At 40.3% G+C, this 17,762-nt stretch overlaps 1 protein-coding gene across 1 annotated transcript in view; it reads left to right on the top strand.

Annotated features, from left to right (window-relative positions):
• Nucleotides 1-16,960, top strand: part of FAM13A (family with sequence similarity 13 member A) — a 286,634-nt gene extending 269,674 nt beyond the window's left edge. The window contains exons 22-26 of the mRNA XM_049789780.1: nt 90-185; nt 2,259-2,342; nt 13,692-13,888; nt 14,608-14,709; nt 16,040-16,960. Coding sequence (XP_049645737.1) covers nt 90-185; nt 2,259-2,342; nt 13,692-13,888; nt 14,608-14,709; nt 16,040-16,166 — 606 coding nt within the window. The 3' untranslated portion in view covers nt 16,167-16,960. The remainder of the gene's footprint in view (nt 1-89; nt 186-2,258; nt 2,343-13,691; nt 13,889-14,607; nt 14,710-16,039) is intronic.
• The last annotated feature ends 802 nt before the right edge of the window (nt 16,961-17,762 follow it).

Here is a 17,762-nt window from a genome sequence, read left to right as displayed (position 1 = left end):
CCCACATGTTCTTTCCGAATCCCAAGCATGCAGGCAACTTAGAGCTCGATCCCAGAAACAGACTTCTCAGCTCTCTTCTTGCTTTTCAGGTAACCAAGAATGAGCGTCAGGTGATGAAACCACTGTATGACCGATACCGGCTGGTCAAACAGATCCTGTCCCGAGTCAACTCCATCCCCATCATTGTGAGTGTTAAACTCTGTCCGCCCAGCTGACAGGGTCTTGGCTCTGTGGGCAGAACATTAAGCATCTGCTTTCTCATTATAGATAGATAAGGCTTTGTGTTAAATCAGCCCTAATATCCATTGCCAATAACCTTGAAGGCAAATCATGTATCAGAATTGTAAGACTACATTGGCCCAAAGTGAACATATATGAAGTTAATCCTTTTGTTGTTGTTGTTCCTTCTGAGATGCATTCTTTGACCGTATCCACACATTGTCATGTGAACTAAGCTGATTCCTGAGGATATGAGCTTCACTTTCTCCTGCCTCTCCAACCAGCCTCTCCCTGGTCTCTAGGACCTGAGCTCTCTCTTTTCTCCTATCCACGAGTTCATTGCCATAGCCCATGGAATCAAATCCCAGGAGAAACTTTGAAAGCAGTTTAGAATAGTGTCAAGCTCTCTGGGACATTTCAGGGTATGAGACCCAATACTTTGTCCTATTCTTCACAGCCTTGCCCTGACTCAGCAGTTTGGGTCCCTATATTTTGACTTTGCTGAGTCAGAAGCAGTAGCTTGACCTTAGGTCTGGGAAGGCCCTTTAGGAGTTGGTCTGCTTGCTGCCCTCTCAGCCAAAACCTTTCTATTTCATTTCTGGAGCAACACTGGTACCTGCAAAAGTTGTTGGCATCATCTCTGGGTAGCCCAAAGCTTCCCCAGCTAACTTTGAGGCTTTTGATTAAGAAAACACAGCCTGGGGCACAGAGGTTATTTGCCTTGCATGCGCTGACACTGATTTGATGCTTGCCCCCCTCCACACACACACCCAAGCCTGCCAGGAGTAATTTTTGAGCTAAGAGTCAGCAGTAACCTCTGACCTCCCCTGGGTTTGGCCAAAATAATAATAGTAATAAATTGATTAATTAGAAAGAAGAGGAAAGAAAACACAACCTTACTTAATATTACTGTTCTTACTGAAACAAGGATTGTCTCTGCTGATGTCCTTTTCTTAGTGCTTGACATCTCTTGGTTCATTTCTAAGATTAAGCAAAAGTCTTTATCGATTTTGTTTGTTTGTTTGTTTGTTTGTTTTTGGGCCACACCCGGCAGTGCTCAGGGGTTACTCCTGGCTATCTGCTCAGAAATAGCTCCTGGCAGGCACAGGGGACCATATGGGAGGCCGGGATTCGAACCAGCCACCTTTGGTCCTGGATTGGCTGCTTACGAGGCAAACGCCTCTGTGCTATCTCTCTGGCCCCCTTTATCAATTTTTTTAATGATGAGTTTGAATGAGGGGAAGTTCAGAGAACTCAGTAGAATATGAAGAAGGTGCTTTTCTACATCCTTGACAAGTCAAATTAGCAAACTAACAGATAATAAGATTGAATTGAAGTCTAACGACACTTTTTTTCCTTTGGAGAGGGGGTTTTAGGGCCAGACCCAGATGTATTCAGGGCTCTCTGCTCAGGGGTCACTCCTGGGTCACTCAGAATATCCTTTGTGAGGGTCACGGATCAAACCTGGGTCAGCCACATAAAAGACAAGTGTCTTACACCGTCCTAGCTCCAGCCCCAAGAGGCATTGTCAGGTTGCAGTTAGCAAAACTAATAAGGACCTGCAGGATAGTACAGCTGGTAGGACACTTGCTTTCCATGCAGCCTACCAAGATCAATTCCCTGCATCCTGTAATGTCCCTGGAGCATCACCCAGAGTAATTCTTGAGAGGGAGAGACAGGAGTAACCCCTGAGCAAACCCGACGTGGCCCCAAAACAAACAAAACAGGAGCATTTAGTATCCCTGAGTTAGCTAAAAGAGCCACAGCTTAGACCCCACAGGAAGGCTTTCTAGAAGTTATAATGCCTGGGCAGAGGGGAAGCAAAGGGAGGTGGGCAAGGCAGAGGCTTCAGTTTGTTGGGCTGGGGCTCTAGGTCCTGTGTCACTTCCTTGGTTTAAATGTGGGCCCTGAATGAAATGGAGAATTGTGTCGCTTTTCTGAAAGTCTAGAGTTAAGGAGAGACGGCGGGTGAGAAGGGGAGTCTTACAGAGTCAGCAGTTGGGTTCACAGTTCAACCTGTTTGTTCCTGCCTATCACAGGGTTCTCCCTCCACCAAGCGGAGAAGCCCTTTGCTGCAACCAATCATCGAGGGTGAAACTGCTTCCTTCTTCAAGGAGATCAAGGTAAGACCTCCCTTTATCTAGGAAATGAAGGAGTGTTGCTTAGGCTCACCAAAGGTACCTTCTTAGAATATGCCCCAAATCTGTAGACACCCTATCATTTACATCATGGTACTAATGTCCTTCGTAACAGTCCCTAGATGCCTTGTAATTTGTCTCTTATTGTTCCTTTGGATTTTATTTTGTTTTCAAGAGAAGCAACATTTAAAAAAATATTAATCTACATTGTTTTAATATATTTTATTTAAACACCTTGATTACATACATGATTGTGTTTGGGTTTCAGTCATGTAAAGAACACCTCCCATCACCAGTGCAACATTCCCATCACCAATGTCCCAAGTCTCCCTCCTCCCCACCCCCGCCTGTACTCTAGACAGGCTTTCCATTTCCCTCATACATTCTCATTATTAGGACAGTTCAAAATGTAGTTATTTCTCTAACTAAACTCATCACTCTTTGTGGTGAGCTTCCTGAGGTGAGCTGGAACTTCCAGCTCTTTTCTCTTTTCTGTCTGAAAATTATTATTGCAAGAATGTCTTTCATTTTTCTTAAAACCCATAGATGAGTGAGACCATTCTGCGTTTTTCTCTCTCTCTCTGACTTATTTCACTCAGCATAATAGATTCCGTGTACATCCATGTATAGGAAAATTTCATGACTTCATCTCTCCTGACAGCTGCATAATATTCCATTGTGTATATGTACCACAGTTTCTTTAGCCATTTGTCTGTTGAAGGGCATCTTGGTTGTTTCCAGAGTCTTGCTATGGTAAATAGTGCTGCAATGAATATAGGTGTAAGGAAGGGGTTTTTGTATTGTATTTTTTGTTTTATTTTTAATATTTGTTTTGTCTTCATCATTGGATTTTTATTTTTTTCATAGTTTTGTTATATAAACTTATGAGGTTTCTTTTTTTCCCTAAAAAGAATGTCTCATTTACTGAGCTACAAAAAGTGATAGCACATAAGTTAAGGCACTTGCCTTTCAAGCAGCCAACCTGGTTCAAAACTTGGCACTGCATATGGTCCCCAGCTCTTCGGGATGTGCCCCCCACTTCACCTCTCCTTTACTGAGTTTATTGAAAGACTAGAATTAACAATGGAATTATATTTAGCACACAATGGAAAATTGGTAATTTACAGACAATGCGTCTTTTGGAGGGGGGGCTTTTTGGCTTTTTGGGCAACACCCAGTGATGCTTAGGGGTTACTTCTGGCTTTGCGTTCAGAAATTGCTCCTAGCATGGGGGACCATATGGGACACGGGATTGAACCCAGGTCTGTCCTGGGTTAGGTGTGTGCAAGGCAAAAGCCCTACCACTGTGCTATCGCTCTGGTCCCAGACAGACAATTCTTAATTGCATTTGACTTTCTACTTTACTCCTGCATTTCGAAACACATATAGACCTCAGCATTGATTTTTACCAAGGGTCCTCACAACTGACAGCTCTGCTGTGATTACCCTGAACACAAATTTAATAATCTAGAAACCTCTCTGATATTCAGACATCATTGTCAGGGTTAGGGTCTGACCCTCAACTGCATTTTATTTATTTGTAGGGATTTGGCCACACCTGGCGACACTCAGGGGTTACTCCCGGCTCTGCACTTAGAAATCACTCCTGACAGGCTCAGGGACCACATGGGATGCCGGGGATCAAATACTATGGGATGCCAGGGTCTCTCCCGGGTTGGCTGTGTGTAAGGCAAATGCCGTATGGCTGTGCTATCACTCCAGCCCTCAACTGCATTTTAAAGGAGCTCTAAGTGACCAAAATAAGAAGAGCATAATACATCATGTCAACAAAAGAAAAAATAAAGACCATATAATTATTATCAATAGATGCAAAGAAAGTAGTTAACAAGGTCCAACATCCATTCATGATAAAAACTCTCAACAAGATGGTAATTGAATGAACTTTCTCAATATAATCAAGGCCATATACCACAAACCCATGGTAAATATTATACTCATGGGGAAAAACTAAAGGAAACACTAAAAGCCTTTCCTCTAAAATATGGCATATGACAAGGTTGCCCCCACTCTCCACTTCTATTCAACATACTACCAGAAGTACTTGCCATAGCAATCAAGCAATAAAAAGATCTCAAGGGGATTCTGATAGGAAAGGAAGAATTCATGCTCTCACTGTTTGCAGATGACATGATACTATATTTAGAAAATCATAGAAATTATACCCAAAAAAAAAAACACTTCTAGAAACAATAGATCTATATAGTAAGAGGCAGGTTCCAAAATTAACACTCAAAATCCTATGGCAATTTTATGTAAAAAATAATGAAATAGAAGAAAGAGACATTTCATAAAACAATCACATTCACAATTGTGCCTCAGCAAATCAAGTAACTTGGAGTCAATTTAACTAAAAAGGCGAACGACCTTTACAAAGAAAACTATAAAGCACTGCTTCAAGAAAAAAAAAAGAGGACATGAGAAAATGGAAACATATAGTCTTGCTAATGGATTGGAGGGATTAACATCACCAAAATGGCAATACTTCCCAAAACATTGTACAGATTTAATGCAATCCTTATAAGGATACCCATGCAATGTTTCAAAGAGGTGGGTCAAACACTCTTGAAACTCATTAGGAGCAATGAACCCTCATGAATAGTTAAAGCTATTTGGAAAAAAATAAAGCTATTTGGAGAAAAGAATATAGGAGGCATCACTTACCCCAACCTTAAATTGTACTATAAAGCAATAATAATTAAAACAACATGGTACTGAAATAAAGACACTGAGACCACTAAAATAGACTTGAATATTTTGAGATTGACTCTCAGTTATACAACCAATTAATCTTTGATATATGGGCAACAAAAGCAAGATGGAGCATGGAAAGCCTCTTCAACAAGTGGTGTTGTGAAAACAGGTCAATTATATGCCAAAAAGGTGAACTCAAACTTCTTTTTAACACTGTGCACAAAGGTCAAATCAAAACGGATTGAAGATCTTGATATCAGACCCGAAATCATAAGGTACATAGAAGAAAAATAGCCAAAGCAATCCATGACATTTAAACTAAAAGCATCTTCAAGGAGAAAACTCCACTGTCCAAACAAGTGGAATCAGATAAACAAATGGGACTACATTAACCTGAGAAGCTTCTGCACTGCAAAGGAAACTGTAGCTAAGATACAAGGGTTACCCAAAAAAATGGAAGAAGCTATTCACCCAATACCCATCTGTAAAGGGCTAATATCTAAGATACATAAGCTACTAGAAGAACTGAACAAGAAAAAAATCCAACACCACCAAAAATTGGGGAGAAAGAATGAACAGACATTTTCTGAAAGAATAAATACTGATGGCCAAAAGGCACATGAAAAAGTGTTCCACATCACTAATAATCAGGGAGGTGCAAATAAAGACAATAATGGGTACTCATGTTACACCACAGAAAATGGCACACATCACAAAGAACAAGAACATCCATTGTTGGTGTGGATGTGGGGAGAAAGGTGGGAATGCCGTCTAGGCCAGCCTTTCTGGAAAAGAATAGAGATATTTAAAATAAAATGGAAATTGAGCTTTCTTGTTACCTAGCAGTGCCATTCCTAGGAATGGTCTTTAGGAACTAACCCAGGTGCCTGGTAACAGATGAGTGACTAAAGAAGCAGCTGTGGTGTATCTATACAACAGAATACTATGTAGCTATTAGGAAAAATGAAGTCATGATATTTGCCTATACATGGATGGACATGGAGAGTCTTATGCTGGGTGAAATGAGTTAGAGAGAGAGGGATAAACATAGAAAAATCTCACTTATCTGTGGGATATAAGTCAAATAAAAGACAGTGTGGGGATGATATCCAGAGATAATATAGATGAGGATTAGGAGGACCAGTTCATGGTAGGAAGCTTACCACAAAGAGCAGAGAGAGCAGTTAGAGTAGAGAAGAGTTTACTATAAAAGGGACATTCATGGCACTCCTTCATTTTCGGTAGTACAAATCACAATGTCAAAAAAATAAAAGAGAGAGAGGGTGGGGGAGAGAGAAAGAGAGTGAAGTAAAATGCCTGCCCTAGAGGTAGGCAGAAGAGGGTATCAGGAAGGGGAGGGAAGAGGGTATCAGGAAGAGTGAGGGGAAACTGTTGACATTGGTGAAGGGAAATGTGCACTGGGGAAGGTTGTTATTCATTATATGACTAACTCTATCATGAACAACTTCATCTATGAAAAGAACTGTATTGGGGCCGGAGAGATAGCATGGAGGTAAGGCGTTTGCCTTTCATGCAGGAGGTCATCAGTTCGAATCCCGGCGCCCCATATGGTCCTCTGTGCCTGCCAGGAGCAATTTCTGAGCGTGGAGCCAGAAATAACCCCTGAGCACTGCCGGGTGTGACCCAAAAACCACAAAAAAAAAAAAAAAGAAAAGAAAAGAACTGTATTATGAACAACCTTGTAACCATGGTGTTTAAATTAAAAAAAATTAATAAATAAATAAGGATTTTTGCTAAAATAATTCTATGGTCCGGGATCCCTTTGGTTAGAAAGAGAAATCTGTTCCCCTAGATTTAGGTGCCTCTGTAAGCACCTATGCAGCTCGGATCAGGGTCAGTATCCTCCTTTATGCTTTTGCTTCTAAACAACTCACAAACCAAATAACTTATAGAGGGTACTAGTGATGAAAATCAAATATTAAATATATATTCCAAAATATAATCAGCCTTTAACAATGTCAAAAGATTAGAATTTTTTACTGTTGGGATCAGAGAGATTGGACAGGGGTTAAGGTGATTCTCGACGCAGCACACAGAAATGCCCTAAGGTTCACTTAAGCACTACAGAGTTCTAAGACCCCAGAAATACAAAATAAATCAAAATACTTTCAATTTTTGGGTTCTTTTTTGTGATAGTTCCCAGCATGCCTGCCATGTTCACTTAGCCTATATAGATTGTTCATTTCAGAATATGGGCATCATTACAGAGGAACCCCTCATTTTCTTGCTTGATCCTCATTATTTTAACTAATGGTGCTATCTCTTATTTTCTCATTTTCATATCTCTCAGGGTTCTTAAAAACCTGTATGCCAAATGTATTAGGCAATCATTTGCCTTATTGTGTTATTTTAGCTAGAACTTGCTTTAGAAAAATGTTCTCATCATGAAATATCCTATTTTCCTCAAAAAACAAGAGCTGTTTTCTTGCAAGATGATGTTGAAAAAAAGACCAATTGTTTCTAGCTGTTATATATAATTAAATCACTGCAATTAAAGAAACATATATCAAATTAGCACATTTGCCTTAAATGTGATAAAATTGTTACTTGATTTAATGTGTTCTTTAACACCTTCAAAATATGGCCTTCATAATTGCCTCATTATATGAATGGAAGTGAAACTAAAAATGTCATTTTAAGAAGATGGCATTTGAGCCAGGCAATGCTCAAAGGGCTGGAGAACATGTATAGAAAGTGAGAGCTCCCAAATTCTGGAGTAACCCTAAAGCCCAACTGGGAATAGTTTCTTGCCATTCCCAGCATTGCCAGGTGTGATTTTCCTCCCCCAAACCCCACACCCCCAATGAAAGGGAAGAAAACATTCCTCCCAATCTTATCGTTGAGCTTAGTGCATTTATTTTTTGACAAGTATGTTTTGGCCACTACTTTTCTGCTGGCCCACGTTGGTGGTCAGAATTTCAGATCATTTTGCAATGATTACATTACCTCTGTAAATAGTGTTGCTTTTGGTTCATTTTGTTCCAGTTGGATAGGCTTTTTAGCAAGTTTGGGATTTGTACCAACTCTTAGAAGTCCTGAGACAATTTAGAAAGTGATGTGGCCATAAATTAGATTAGATCTAAATGAGTCCTATAAAATAAATCATTCTTGATTATAAATGCTTATATTTACCAAACCCCCCCAATCCTAGAGATCAGACAGTCTATTTTTCTAACTAAATTAAGAATATGCCCTAGGGGGCTGAGAGATGGTACAGACATGTAAGCAACTTGCCTTGCCTGTAGCTACCTGAGTTCTAACCCCAGCAATACATAGGGTCCCTTGAGCACTGCCAAATGATCTCAGATCACAGAGCCAGGAATGATCCCTGAAAATGGAGCCCAGGATCAATCCTTCTAAATCCTAAACACCTCCAGATATGTCCCCAATCCCCTGCCAAATAAAGTCTGATAGAACTTTTTTGAATAGTGGTACTGTTCCTTAGAAACCATTCATCTATAAACATGTACAGCAGTGGGAAATGCACATTCCCTCATGACAAGAGATAAGCATCAATAAAAACTGAAAATATATGCTAGAGCAATCTAATCTAGTAATTTTTTTGTTGTTTTGAAGCTGCATCCAGTTGTTCTTGTAGCTTACTTATGGCTCTGAGCTCAGGTATCACTTCTGGTAGGGCTTGGGATATAATACAGGTACCTGGGATCAAACCTGGGTCAGTCACATGTAAAGCACATGACCTACCCTATATACTATCTCTCCAACCTCAGCAATTACTTTTATTCTAAAACCCAATGTTATTATAGACTATGTCACTTTGGAGGGTATAAGTTTAATAACTAAAATTTACAATTGAAGGTGCTTCAAATGATAAGATTGATTGTTATGATCATCATAAATCTCTTTTGTCAGTCAGCTTCGTTTGTCCTCTGGACTGGTTTGGGGTATTAGATCTTTTCTTCCCTGAGTATATATGGTACATTCACTGTCCCCTTCCCAAACTCTCTCTGCTGCTCCTCTCAGGTTCTTCTCAGGTGGCCTTTAATCTACATCGAAGCTTGACTCTGTCCTTCTTATGAACTGACACCCATCAGGGCAGAGGCTATGGCTCCACTCACAGAGCCTGAGTGAGGTAGATACTGAGTTTAGTTCTCAACACCAAACATTCCATTACCACCACATGCAGCCCCAAGGACATGGACTCAGCGAACCAGGACAGAGAATCAAGAATTGGGCCTGGGCCTGAGCCAAGCAACTCAAACCCATTTGGTTCTGTAAACATATTGCCTTGTGGCTGCCACTACAGTATGAATCCATTTTTGGGGGGCAGTGTCAGCCTGAACATTGTGGAACTCTAGAGCCTGGAAACTTCTTTGCTGTAGGAAGCCACCAGCACTGCATCCAGTGCAGTGACAGATTGTCTCCAGACATTATTGAATGTCTTCTAAGGCAACATATATCCACTCTCTTCTCTTAAATAAGGAACTCAGTGGTTATTTTTATTTAATTTAACCATTAATATAACAATTAATATTAATTAATAAATTAAGCAATTAATTTAACACTCTACATTACACAACACCATTCTTTACAATTCCAAATACAAATACACATTGATTATATCCCTATGTTCAGACTTTAGACATATTAAGCAGCATTTCTTTTTTTTTTTGGGGGGGGGCACACTCTGTGGTGCTCAGGAGTTACTCCTGGCTCTGTGCTCAGAAATTGCTCCTCGCTTGAGGGACCATATGGGATGCCAAGGGATTGAACCATGGTGCGTCCTAAGTCAGCTGCATGAAAGGCAAATGCGCTACTGCTGTGCCACTGTTCCAGCCCCATTAGCAGCATTTCTTAACGAGGGTCCCTATGGGTCACTTAGGGGTCTCAGGCTATTCCAAGAAGGACACTTGTGTAAAAATCACAAAGAGGAAGAGATGACACAAGTCTAGAGGCCACAGGAGAGAGAACAAGGTCATAAGAGCTATAGTCAGAAAAGATAGAGAAACAATACTCTGCAAAACAGAGTATTGTTGTCTGAACAGAACATCTAAACAGAACCTGTGCTAGGGAACCTTATTTTGCTTGACCAGGTCCCCATGTCCCTGAATTGTTTATCATCTGTTTCAGTGCTTTTTTTCTAACCAGATTTTAGGACAAAGATTTTTTCCAAGTATAGCTGCACTATAAATGAAGAGAACTCAGATCGGGGACTGTTTTCTAGGTATGAACATTTATGCCCCCAAACCTGACTCCCCGGATTTCCAAAATTAGGGGAGGAGGATGTTTTCAGACTCACCTCTACCATTTCTATGTCTGCATATGATAGGCAATGGATAAAATCTATGAGTGCAGACCTGTGGTTAGAAATAATATCCACATGCAAATGGATACCAGGGGTTCCAGTGTATGTTGTTCAAGGTCAACTGTAGTCACTTCATATTTCTGTTCTTATGAAATAGATTAAATCTAGATTTAGTTTCCAAAACTACTAGAGTCCCACATACTTTGTTTTATCTGCAGAGTTGTTGAATACCTTGTTTTGTTCTGCTTTGGACTATAATCAGGAGTTACTACTAGCTCTGAACTCAGAAACTATTCCTGGCAGTGCTCAGGGGACCATAAGAGATGCTGGGAATCCAACCTGGGTCTACTTGTCAAAGCAAGTGCCCTACTTACTGTACTCCTTCCACATGACTTGTATGTCTTGGCCCACATATTTAGTAAATATTGAGGAAGGCAGGGGCAGGTATGCTGCCTCCTACAGACTTCCCTCCAACCACCAGCATGGGTGCTTCCATCATTTTGCATAAATTTTTACAGCCAGTTCTCCTGTTGTACATCAACTCATCTCATCTCTGTTACAACCCAGCTTGTATGGCAGTCCCATCCAAAAGACAAGAGTCGGGCTTCATCACTCTCATCAATGCTACCAGTTACTTCGACATTCTCTGCACATGATATGCTTCTAGAATCTCACCAGCATCTTCAACAAACTGACTACTGTATCATTTGAGCGTGTATTTGCTCTTTCTCTTTTCTTCCACAATCCTCACTGAAAATTATTTGTTTAGCTTCATCTTTAAGAGCACAGAGTTCTCACTCTGAGTATGATAGTGTTGACAATTTTTAGTTTTCTGGAACTGTAATTGCTGGGCCTAGATACTGGCTTTATTAAAGCAAACTTCTCTTTTTTGTTTGTTTGTTTGTTTATTTTTGGTCCACACCCAGCAGGAGTAAACTCAGGGCTTAATCCTGGGTCTGCACTCAGTAATTAACTACCAATGGTGCTCAGGGACCCCATGGGCTGTCAGGATTGAACCTGGGGTGGCCTTGTGCAAGTCAAATGCCCTACCCACTGTACCATTTCTTAGTCCTGAAAACTTCTTGCTTGTAGTTTAATTTATTGTCTGGCTGGGGCTAAAACACTACTCCCAGTCAATTATTTTTAAAACTTAACTATTGCTTACCTATTTTGCAAACACTTATTCGGCTCATGGTATGGGCAGACTGTCGGGAGGTGGTAAACAGACTAGACTAACTACCCCCTCCATGAGTTATGGCTTGGTTAACCCTTTTTTGTTCCACTCATCTGGGAAAGAAGCCAGTTCACCCTTACTGAGCACTAGCTTGCTTGGGTAGGCACTCAGCACATATGAGCTCAGTTTAATTGTATAAACTCCAGAGTTAGAATTATATCTTCCTGTTACAAAAAGTAAATATTTATATTATTCATTCTCAAGTCAATTCTCTAAATTTTAAACTGTTTTTCATCATTTAAATTGAAAGCATTCAGGATCAAGCAAGCAATAGCACAGCATGGAAGGAGTTTGCCTTGCATGCAGCCAACCCAGGTTTGATTCCCCAGCATTCCATTTGGTCTCCTGCCAAGAGTAATTTTAAAACAATGAGCCTGGAGTAACCCCTGAGCACTGCTGGTGTGTCAAAAGAAAATAGAAAAAAAAGTTATATTTATAATGAAGTATTTACTCCCACAGACCAAACAGGACATGGAAGTTAGGAATCTAAATGTGGAAAAGCTACCTCATTCTTGTCCATGTTACCATCATTTCTTCAAAACAGTTCTTCTGTTATGTAATGGTCTCTTTTGTAAGGGAAGGGGTATTTATTTATTTATTCACATTATTTCTCTTCAGAGCGACTATTATTAAACATACCAAACTTAATGGTAAGAATAGTTCACAACATGTCATCTGTGTATTTGTCTTGGACCCATAATAATTGACATTGCATTCTGAGACTGGTCTGCTACATTGGCACTGAATTTCTTAGTTTACCATACAAATTTCATTTTATAATTACTTTTGTTCCTAACATTTTAAGCAATGTTTTATTTTTTATATTGGTATGTTCTCTTTAGCATTTTATACATTTTTTTACGTTTCAACTTTCTCTTAAAATTTTTTAAGGTTCTGGGGCTGGAGTGATAGCACAGTAGTAGGGCGTTTTTCTTGCACATGGGTGACCCAGGACAGACCTGGGTTCGATCCCCAGCTTTCCATATGCTCCCCCTCACCAGGAGTGAGTTGTGAGCACAGAGCCAGGAGTAACTCCTGAGCATCACTGGGCATAGCCCCCACCCCCAAATAAATCTTTAAGATTCTACTATTAGTTTTTCTTTCTATTAGATTTGAATGGATTGCCTTTAACTTTAAATTAGTAGAAGGAGTAGGCTGGAGTGATAGCACAGTAGGTATAGTGCTTGCCTTGCATACAGCCAACCCAGGTTCAATCCTTGCATCCATGTGGTCCCCCAAGTACCACCAGGAGTGATCCCTGAATTCCACCGGATGTAGCCCAAAAATAGCATCAACAAAAAAAATGGTACTAGCAGATCCTGATTTGAATTTGTCTTTAGGCAGACAAAATACCTTACTTTCCCTAGAAACTGAGATTGTGAAAAGTAATGAGGGCTTCTGAAGCTCCTTGAAAAAAAGCTTAGGATATCATCATTTCAGTTATGGGAAGATAAATGTTTTCAGCTCCTTAAATTTTTCCCAAAAAATATTATGCATCAAGCAGCTATAAAAATTTGTTTTCTCAATTCTTAAATAAAATATTTTAATTTTTTTATTTCCGAACATTTCTCTAGATTAACTAAGAAATAATTTTCTCAAAATGCAAGCAATGGAATCTGAGAGTAGTGGATGATGACCATATCACCAAGCTAAAAATTACTCAACTCTGAGTTGATTTTATGTAGTGTATTAATTGTGACTGGGTAGTTTATTATGAGTGTCACACCCAGCAGTGCTCAGGACTTACTCCTGACTCTGCACTCAGGGATCATTCCTGGTGAGGCTCAGGGGACTGAATATATTGTATACCAGGCATCTGTCCCTAACGGACTAAGTGCAAGACAAGTGCCTGGCCCACTGTAATATCTCTTCAGCCCTGAATTGTGATGTATGTTACATACAGTTCTAGGGTATATCCTCCTTGTCTAGTGAAAATGTTTCATGTTTGTATACTGCATTGTGTCATTCTAGCTAGTCCTATGGACATAATGTATAGTATGGGCAGTTGTAGAGGAAACAAGCTGGCACCTGGAAATTGAAGCAATCCATAACAAAAGAGCCTCTGCAAAACAAGAGATTATTGGGTTGTGTTTCTTTTCAGGAAGAAGAAGATGGTTCTGAGGATGATAGCAATGCAAGGCCTGACTTCATGATCACTCTTCAAACTGATTTTGGTGCACGCTGCTTTCTGGACCAATTTGAGGATGAAGCTGATGGATTTATTTCCCCTATGGATGATAAACTACCATCAAAATGCAGCCAGGACACTGGGCTTTCAAATCTCCATTCTGCTCCAATGTATGTTAATTTGGTGGTATGAGTAGAACTTTTTAGTGAAAATTACTTTCTTAAATGCTGTTTGGGTACCAGAACAATAGTAGAGCCAAGTAGGGCATTTTCCTGTATGCAACTGACTAAGGTTCAATCTCTAGGACCCAATCTGGTCCCAGAACACAGCCAGAAATGATCCCAAGCACAGAGCCAAGAGTAAACCCTGAGCATTTTTAGGTGTGGCCCAAAACAAAAATATATGTATAATGCTATTTTGCCCTTGATATATAAATAAACTGGATGTGAAGCACTGATAACTAACTTGAGGTGCTTCTAGGTTGAGAAAACATTTTTTTCAACTTTGCCTCTTCTTTGATATATGGTTCATCTTTTTATCATTTAAGGAAGCATCTGAGTTCTTAACCAATCAGAAGGCCTCTGTAAATGGCACTGGTAGTTCTATACTCCACATGCTAAGACTTAGCACACACAGAACATAGATGTCATCTTCTTTCTTATAAAGCACCATAGGATTCCACAGCTCAAAGAGTTCATAAGTCCCAAGAATTTCAGAGCTGCATCCATTGTATTTCAGGGTTAGAAACCATCCATCTCTGCTGGCTTGCAACTCTTTTAGGGTATATTAAGGCTTCTCCCTTATCCACAAAACCCAACCTTCTTGTCCATTCTGTTGATAGCATTTGCCATGTTAACTGCATCTCCTTACATTTTTTGGTCCTCCTTAGACCAGAACTCTTGGAACACCTTCAGGATATGAGAGAAGAGAAGAAGAAGATTCGAAAGAAGCTACGTGATTTTGAAGACAATTTCTTTCGGCAGCATGGAAGGTAATGGACATGTTTTCTTCTCCTTCTCTCTTGCCTCTTTGCCTTTTGTTTCTGGTCAGAGCTGTGTGGCACCTCTCAAGTTGTCCTCTTGGATCCTCTTGATCTGAGAGAGGTGTCTGGTCTCTGTGAGTTTACCAAGACACTGAGTTTTGAGTGTTTAAGGAATTGGTGCCCCTTGGACAGTACAAGACTGGTGCAGATTCAGCAGCAGTTTGCTTAAAGCTATTTTCAATAGAGGAGAAAGGGTGGAGAGAGAGAATACTTTAAAAGAATACTTCAAGTAAGAATTAGTGTTTTATTTATTTTTTTCCCAGGCATTTTTTCTGGACACATTTTTGGTTTGTCTAATCAGTCCCATACTATTCTTTTCCCCAGATTTGTTATTTTGGTTTGAGTATTTTTGGTTTGGTTTGGTTTGGTTTGGTTTGGTTCATTTTTGTAGCACACTTTATAGTGTTCAGGACTTACTTCCGGATTCAAGGATTACACCTAGTAGGCTCAGGGACTCTATGAGGTACCACAAATTTCAACCAGATCAGCTATGTGTAAGGCAAGCACCTTACCCACTGTACTATCACTCCAGCCCTACCATATTGTTCTTTAATTAGAAGAAAAGAGATGTGTGCACTTTTGGTGAGTGAGAGGTCAGAGTTGTTTCATGCTGTGAATGTTCCATGCCTGACTTCCCATCCTGCCAATGAAATATTAGGGAATATTTCTGAAAGTTCTCTGGATGGTTATAGAGATCAAAAACAGGATATGTAGCATAGTGATCTCTAATATACTCTTGCTTAAAACGTGTGCCTATAAAAAGTGTGCATGGAAATTTAACACACTGTCAAGACTTGCTGATAACGTGATCCAATTGCTGAATTCCAAGACTAGTGGGAGGAAGAACTCTCTAAAAAAGAAAAAATGCAAGTTGTTAACTAGACATGTCGATGAAAGATATAAAAATGAGAAAATCTTAAATATAGGAAAGGTTTTGATAATCGTTAACAGTTGGAAGACTTTAACTGTAAACTATGAAAGAGATAAGATATTTTTGTAAGTTTTCTAAACTAGCAAAAGAGAGAAAGAGCTTAAATATTTTAGTCCTTGAGATCCTTCGACAAGATGCTGAATTAACGATAGGAACTCAGTCACCCAGCATTCCTTGTAGTTGCTCTCCTTCTTGATTTTTGTCTAAAGCCAGCTCCAGTTTGGAATTCTATGGGCTGATTACATTTCAGCGTGCCAGTTCTTTTACATAATAATTCTCTAAATAAACAGTATCATGTAGATGAGCCAGCCCGTGATCCTCATCCCACTTTTCTTTTGTTTCCATCAGAAACGTCCAGAAGGAAGACCGCACTCCTATGGCTGAAGAATACAATGAGTACAAGCACATAAAAGCAAAACTAAGGCTTTTGGAGGTGCTGATCAGCAAGAGAGACACGGATTCCAAGTCTATGTAAGGGGATTCCCTGGTTTGCGGCGAAGGGCCTGAGGTGCAGGGGGATTTTGCTCCTTGCCTCCTCTGGCAAAGAGCAGTTCTGCAGAAGCGGAAGGCAGACTTGGATCTGGACCTGCAAAGTTTTGTAGCTCTTCTGCCTCCAGGCCTTTGGCTTCCGTTTCCATTGCCTGCCTTAGAAATGCCTAGATGGAAGAAAGCAACTTGCCTTGATCAGGAATTTTATAAGGGAAAGTTAAGATTCCTGCACATGTACTAGCATGTGTGTGAGTGTCCATACACACATGCACACCTACTGTAGTGGAAGCTTTACTAATACTCTCAGCGATGAATCACTCTGCGGTTCATTTCTAGAATATATGTTCTTCTTCCTTGGATAACTGAGAAACATGAGACCATTCTTTTCCAAACTGTGATCAAAACCAGCTCAGGACATCACTTGACAGAGCGAACTTGCTGTGCAGGTCTGTGTTCTCTCTGGACTCAGACAAGTGGGAATGTTCATTGGAGCCCTATTTGCTGCCTCGCCCATTCTTGTGATCTTTCCACAGCTGCACCTTTCCCTACGCGTGTGAACTCTTTCCCCTTCAGCTCTCAGGTAGATGGAAGCTGCGTCTGCCCAGAGCAGCCTGGAAAACATCTATTTGACGATGTGTTTCCAGATTTCCTCAGTGGACAAAGAATTGGATCCCTGACTAGGACAAAATCATCTGCAGAAGACAAATGAAATGACTAAAGAAACAGTTCTGTGTTAAAGAAAGTAACGACAGAATGAAGAGCTTAGACAATTATTTGCTGAACATTCCTAAGTCTAGCGGATCATACGAGCAATAGAAAGAACCTGTGCTCTCAGCCTCCTGAGATCTCACCAGGGTTTAACTTTTTTAAAGTTGCACTAATCTTCATTGCACAGACTGAGGCAGGATCTAAATCACACCCTTTCCAAGATCATGTAGAAAGAGCAACAAAATAATGGTGTGTGGCCCATTGGGATTTTAATTTTTTGAGACTATGTCACAAGCCTGTCTATATTAGACATTTGGAGGGACCAGGGAATGTAAAACATCAGATCATCTCTCCAGAGCTTTGATGTCACTTTGTAATTGTTACTTTTTAGGCTTCTTTTTCTACTGGGGAAAATTAGTTGGTTCCTCTTTGTGCAAGAGATCATGTGGGGTCTGCACACCAGCCCTCATTGAGAAAGATTTTACAGCCTCTGCCTCTTGCAGATAATGTTGTGGTATGAATAGGACACCAGAGATACCTCTTACTTGAAAATTTTTCTCTCTTAAGAAATCTCATTCGGGGGCCTAGGCGGTGGCCTTGTACGCACTAACCTAGGATGGACCAAGGTTCAATCCCTCGGCATCCCATACGGTCTCAAGCCAAGAGCGATTTCTGAGTTCATAGCCAAGAGTAACCCCTGGGTGTGGCCCAAAAACAAAAACAATCAAACAAACTAAAAAGAAGTCCTATTTGTTCTATTCACTAAGTAGAAGAGGGGGAAAAGAAAGTCAAGCTCTACTCTCAGTAGTCAGTTTCAAAATGAGTCTTATGGTGGGAGTGCGGTCTGGATGGGTAAGGCTAGGTGCAGACTCCA

Source organism: Suncus etruscus, chromosome 16 (genome assembly GCF_024139225.1).
Source record: "Suncus etruscus isolate mSunEtr1 chromosome 16, mSunEtr1.pri.cur, whole genome shotgun sequence".
Lineage (NCBI taxonomy): Eukaryota > Metazoa > Chordata > Mammalia > Eulipotyphla > Soricidae > Suncus > Suncus etruscus.
Note: the sequence above shows the minus strand (reverse complement) of the source record. Positions and strands in the feature narration are given on the sequence as shown.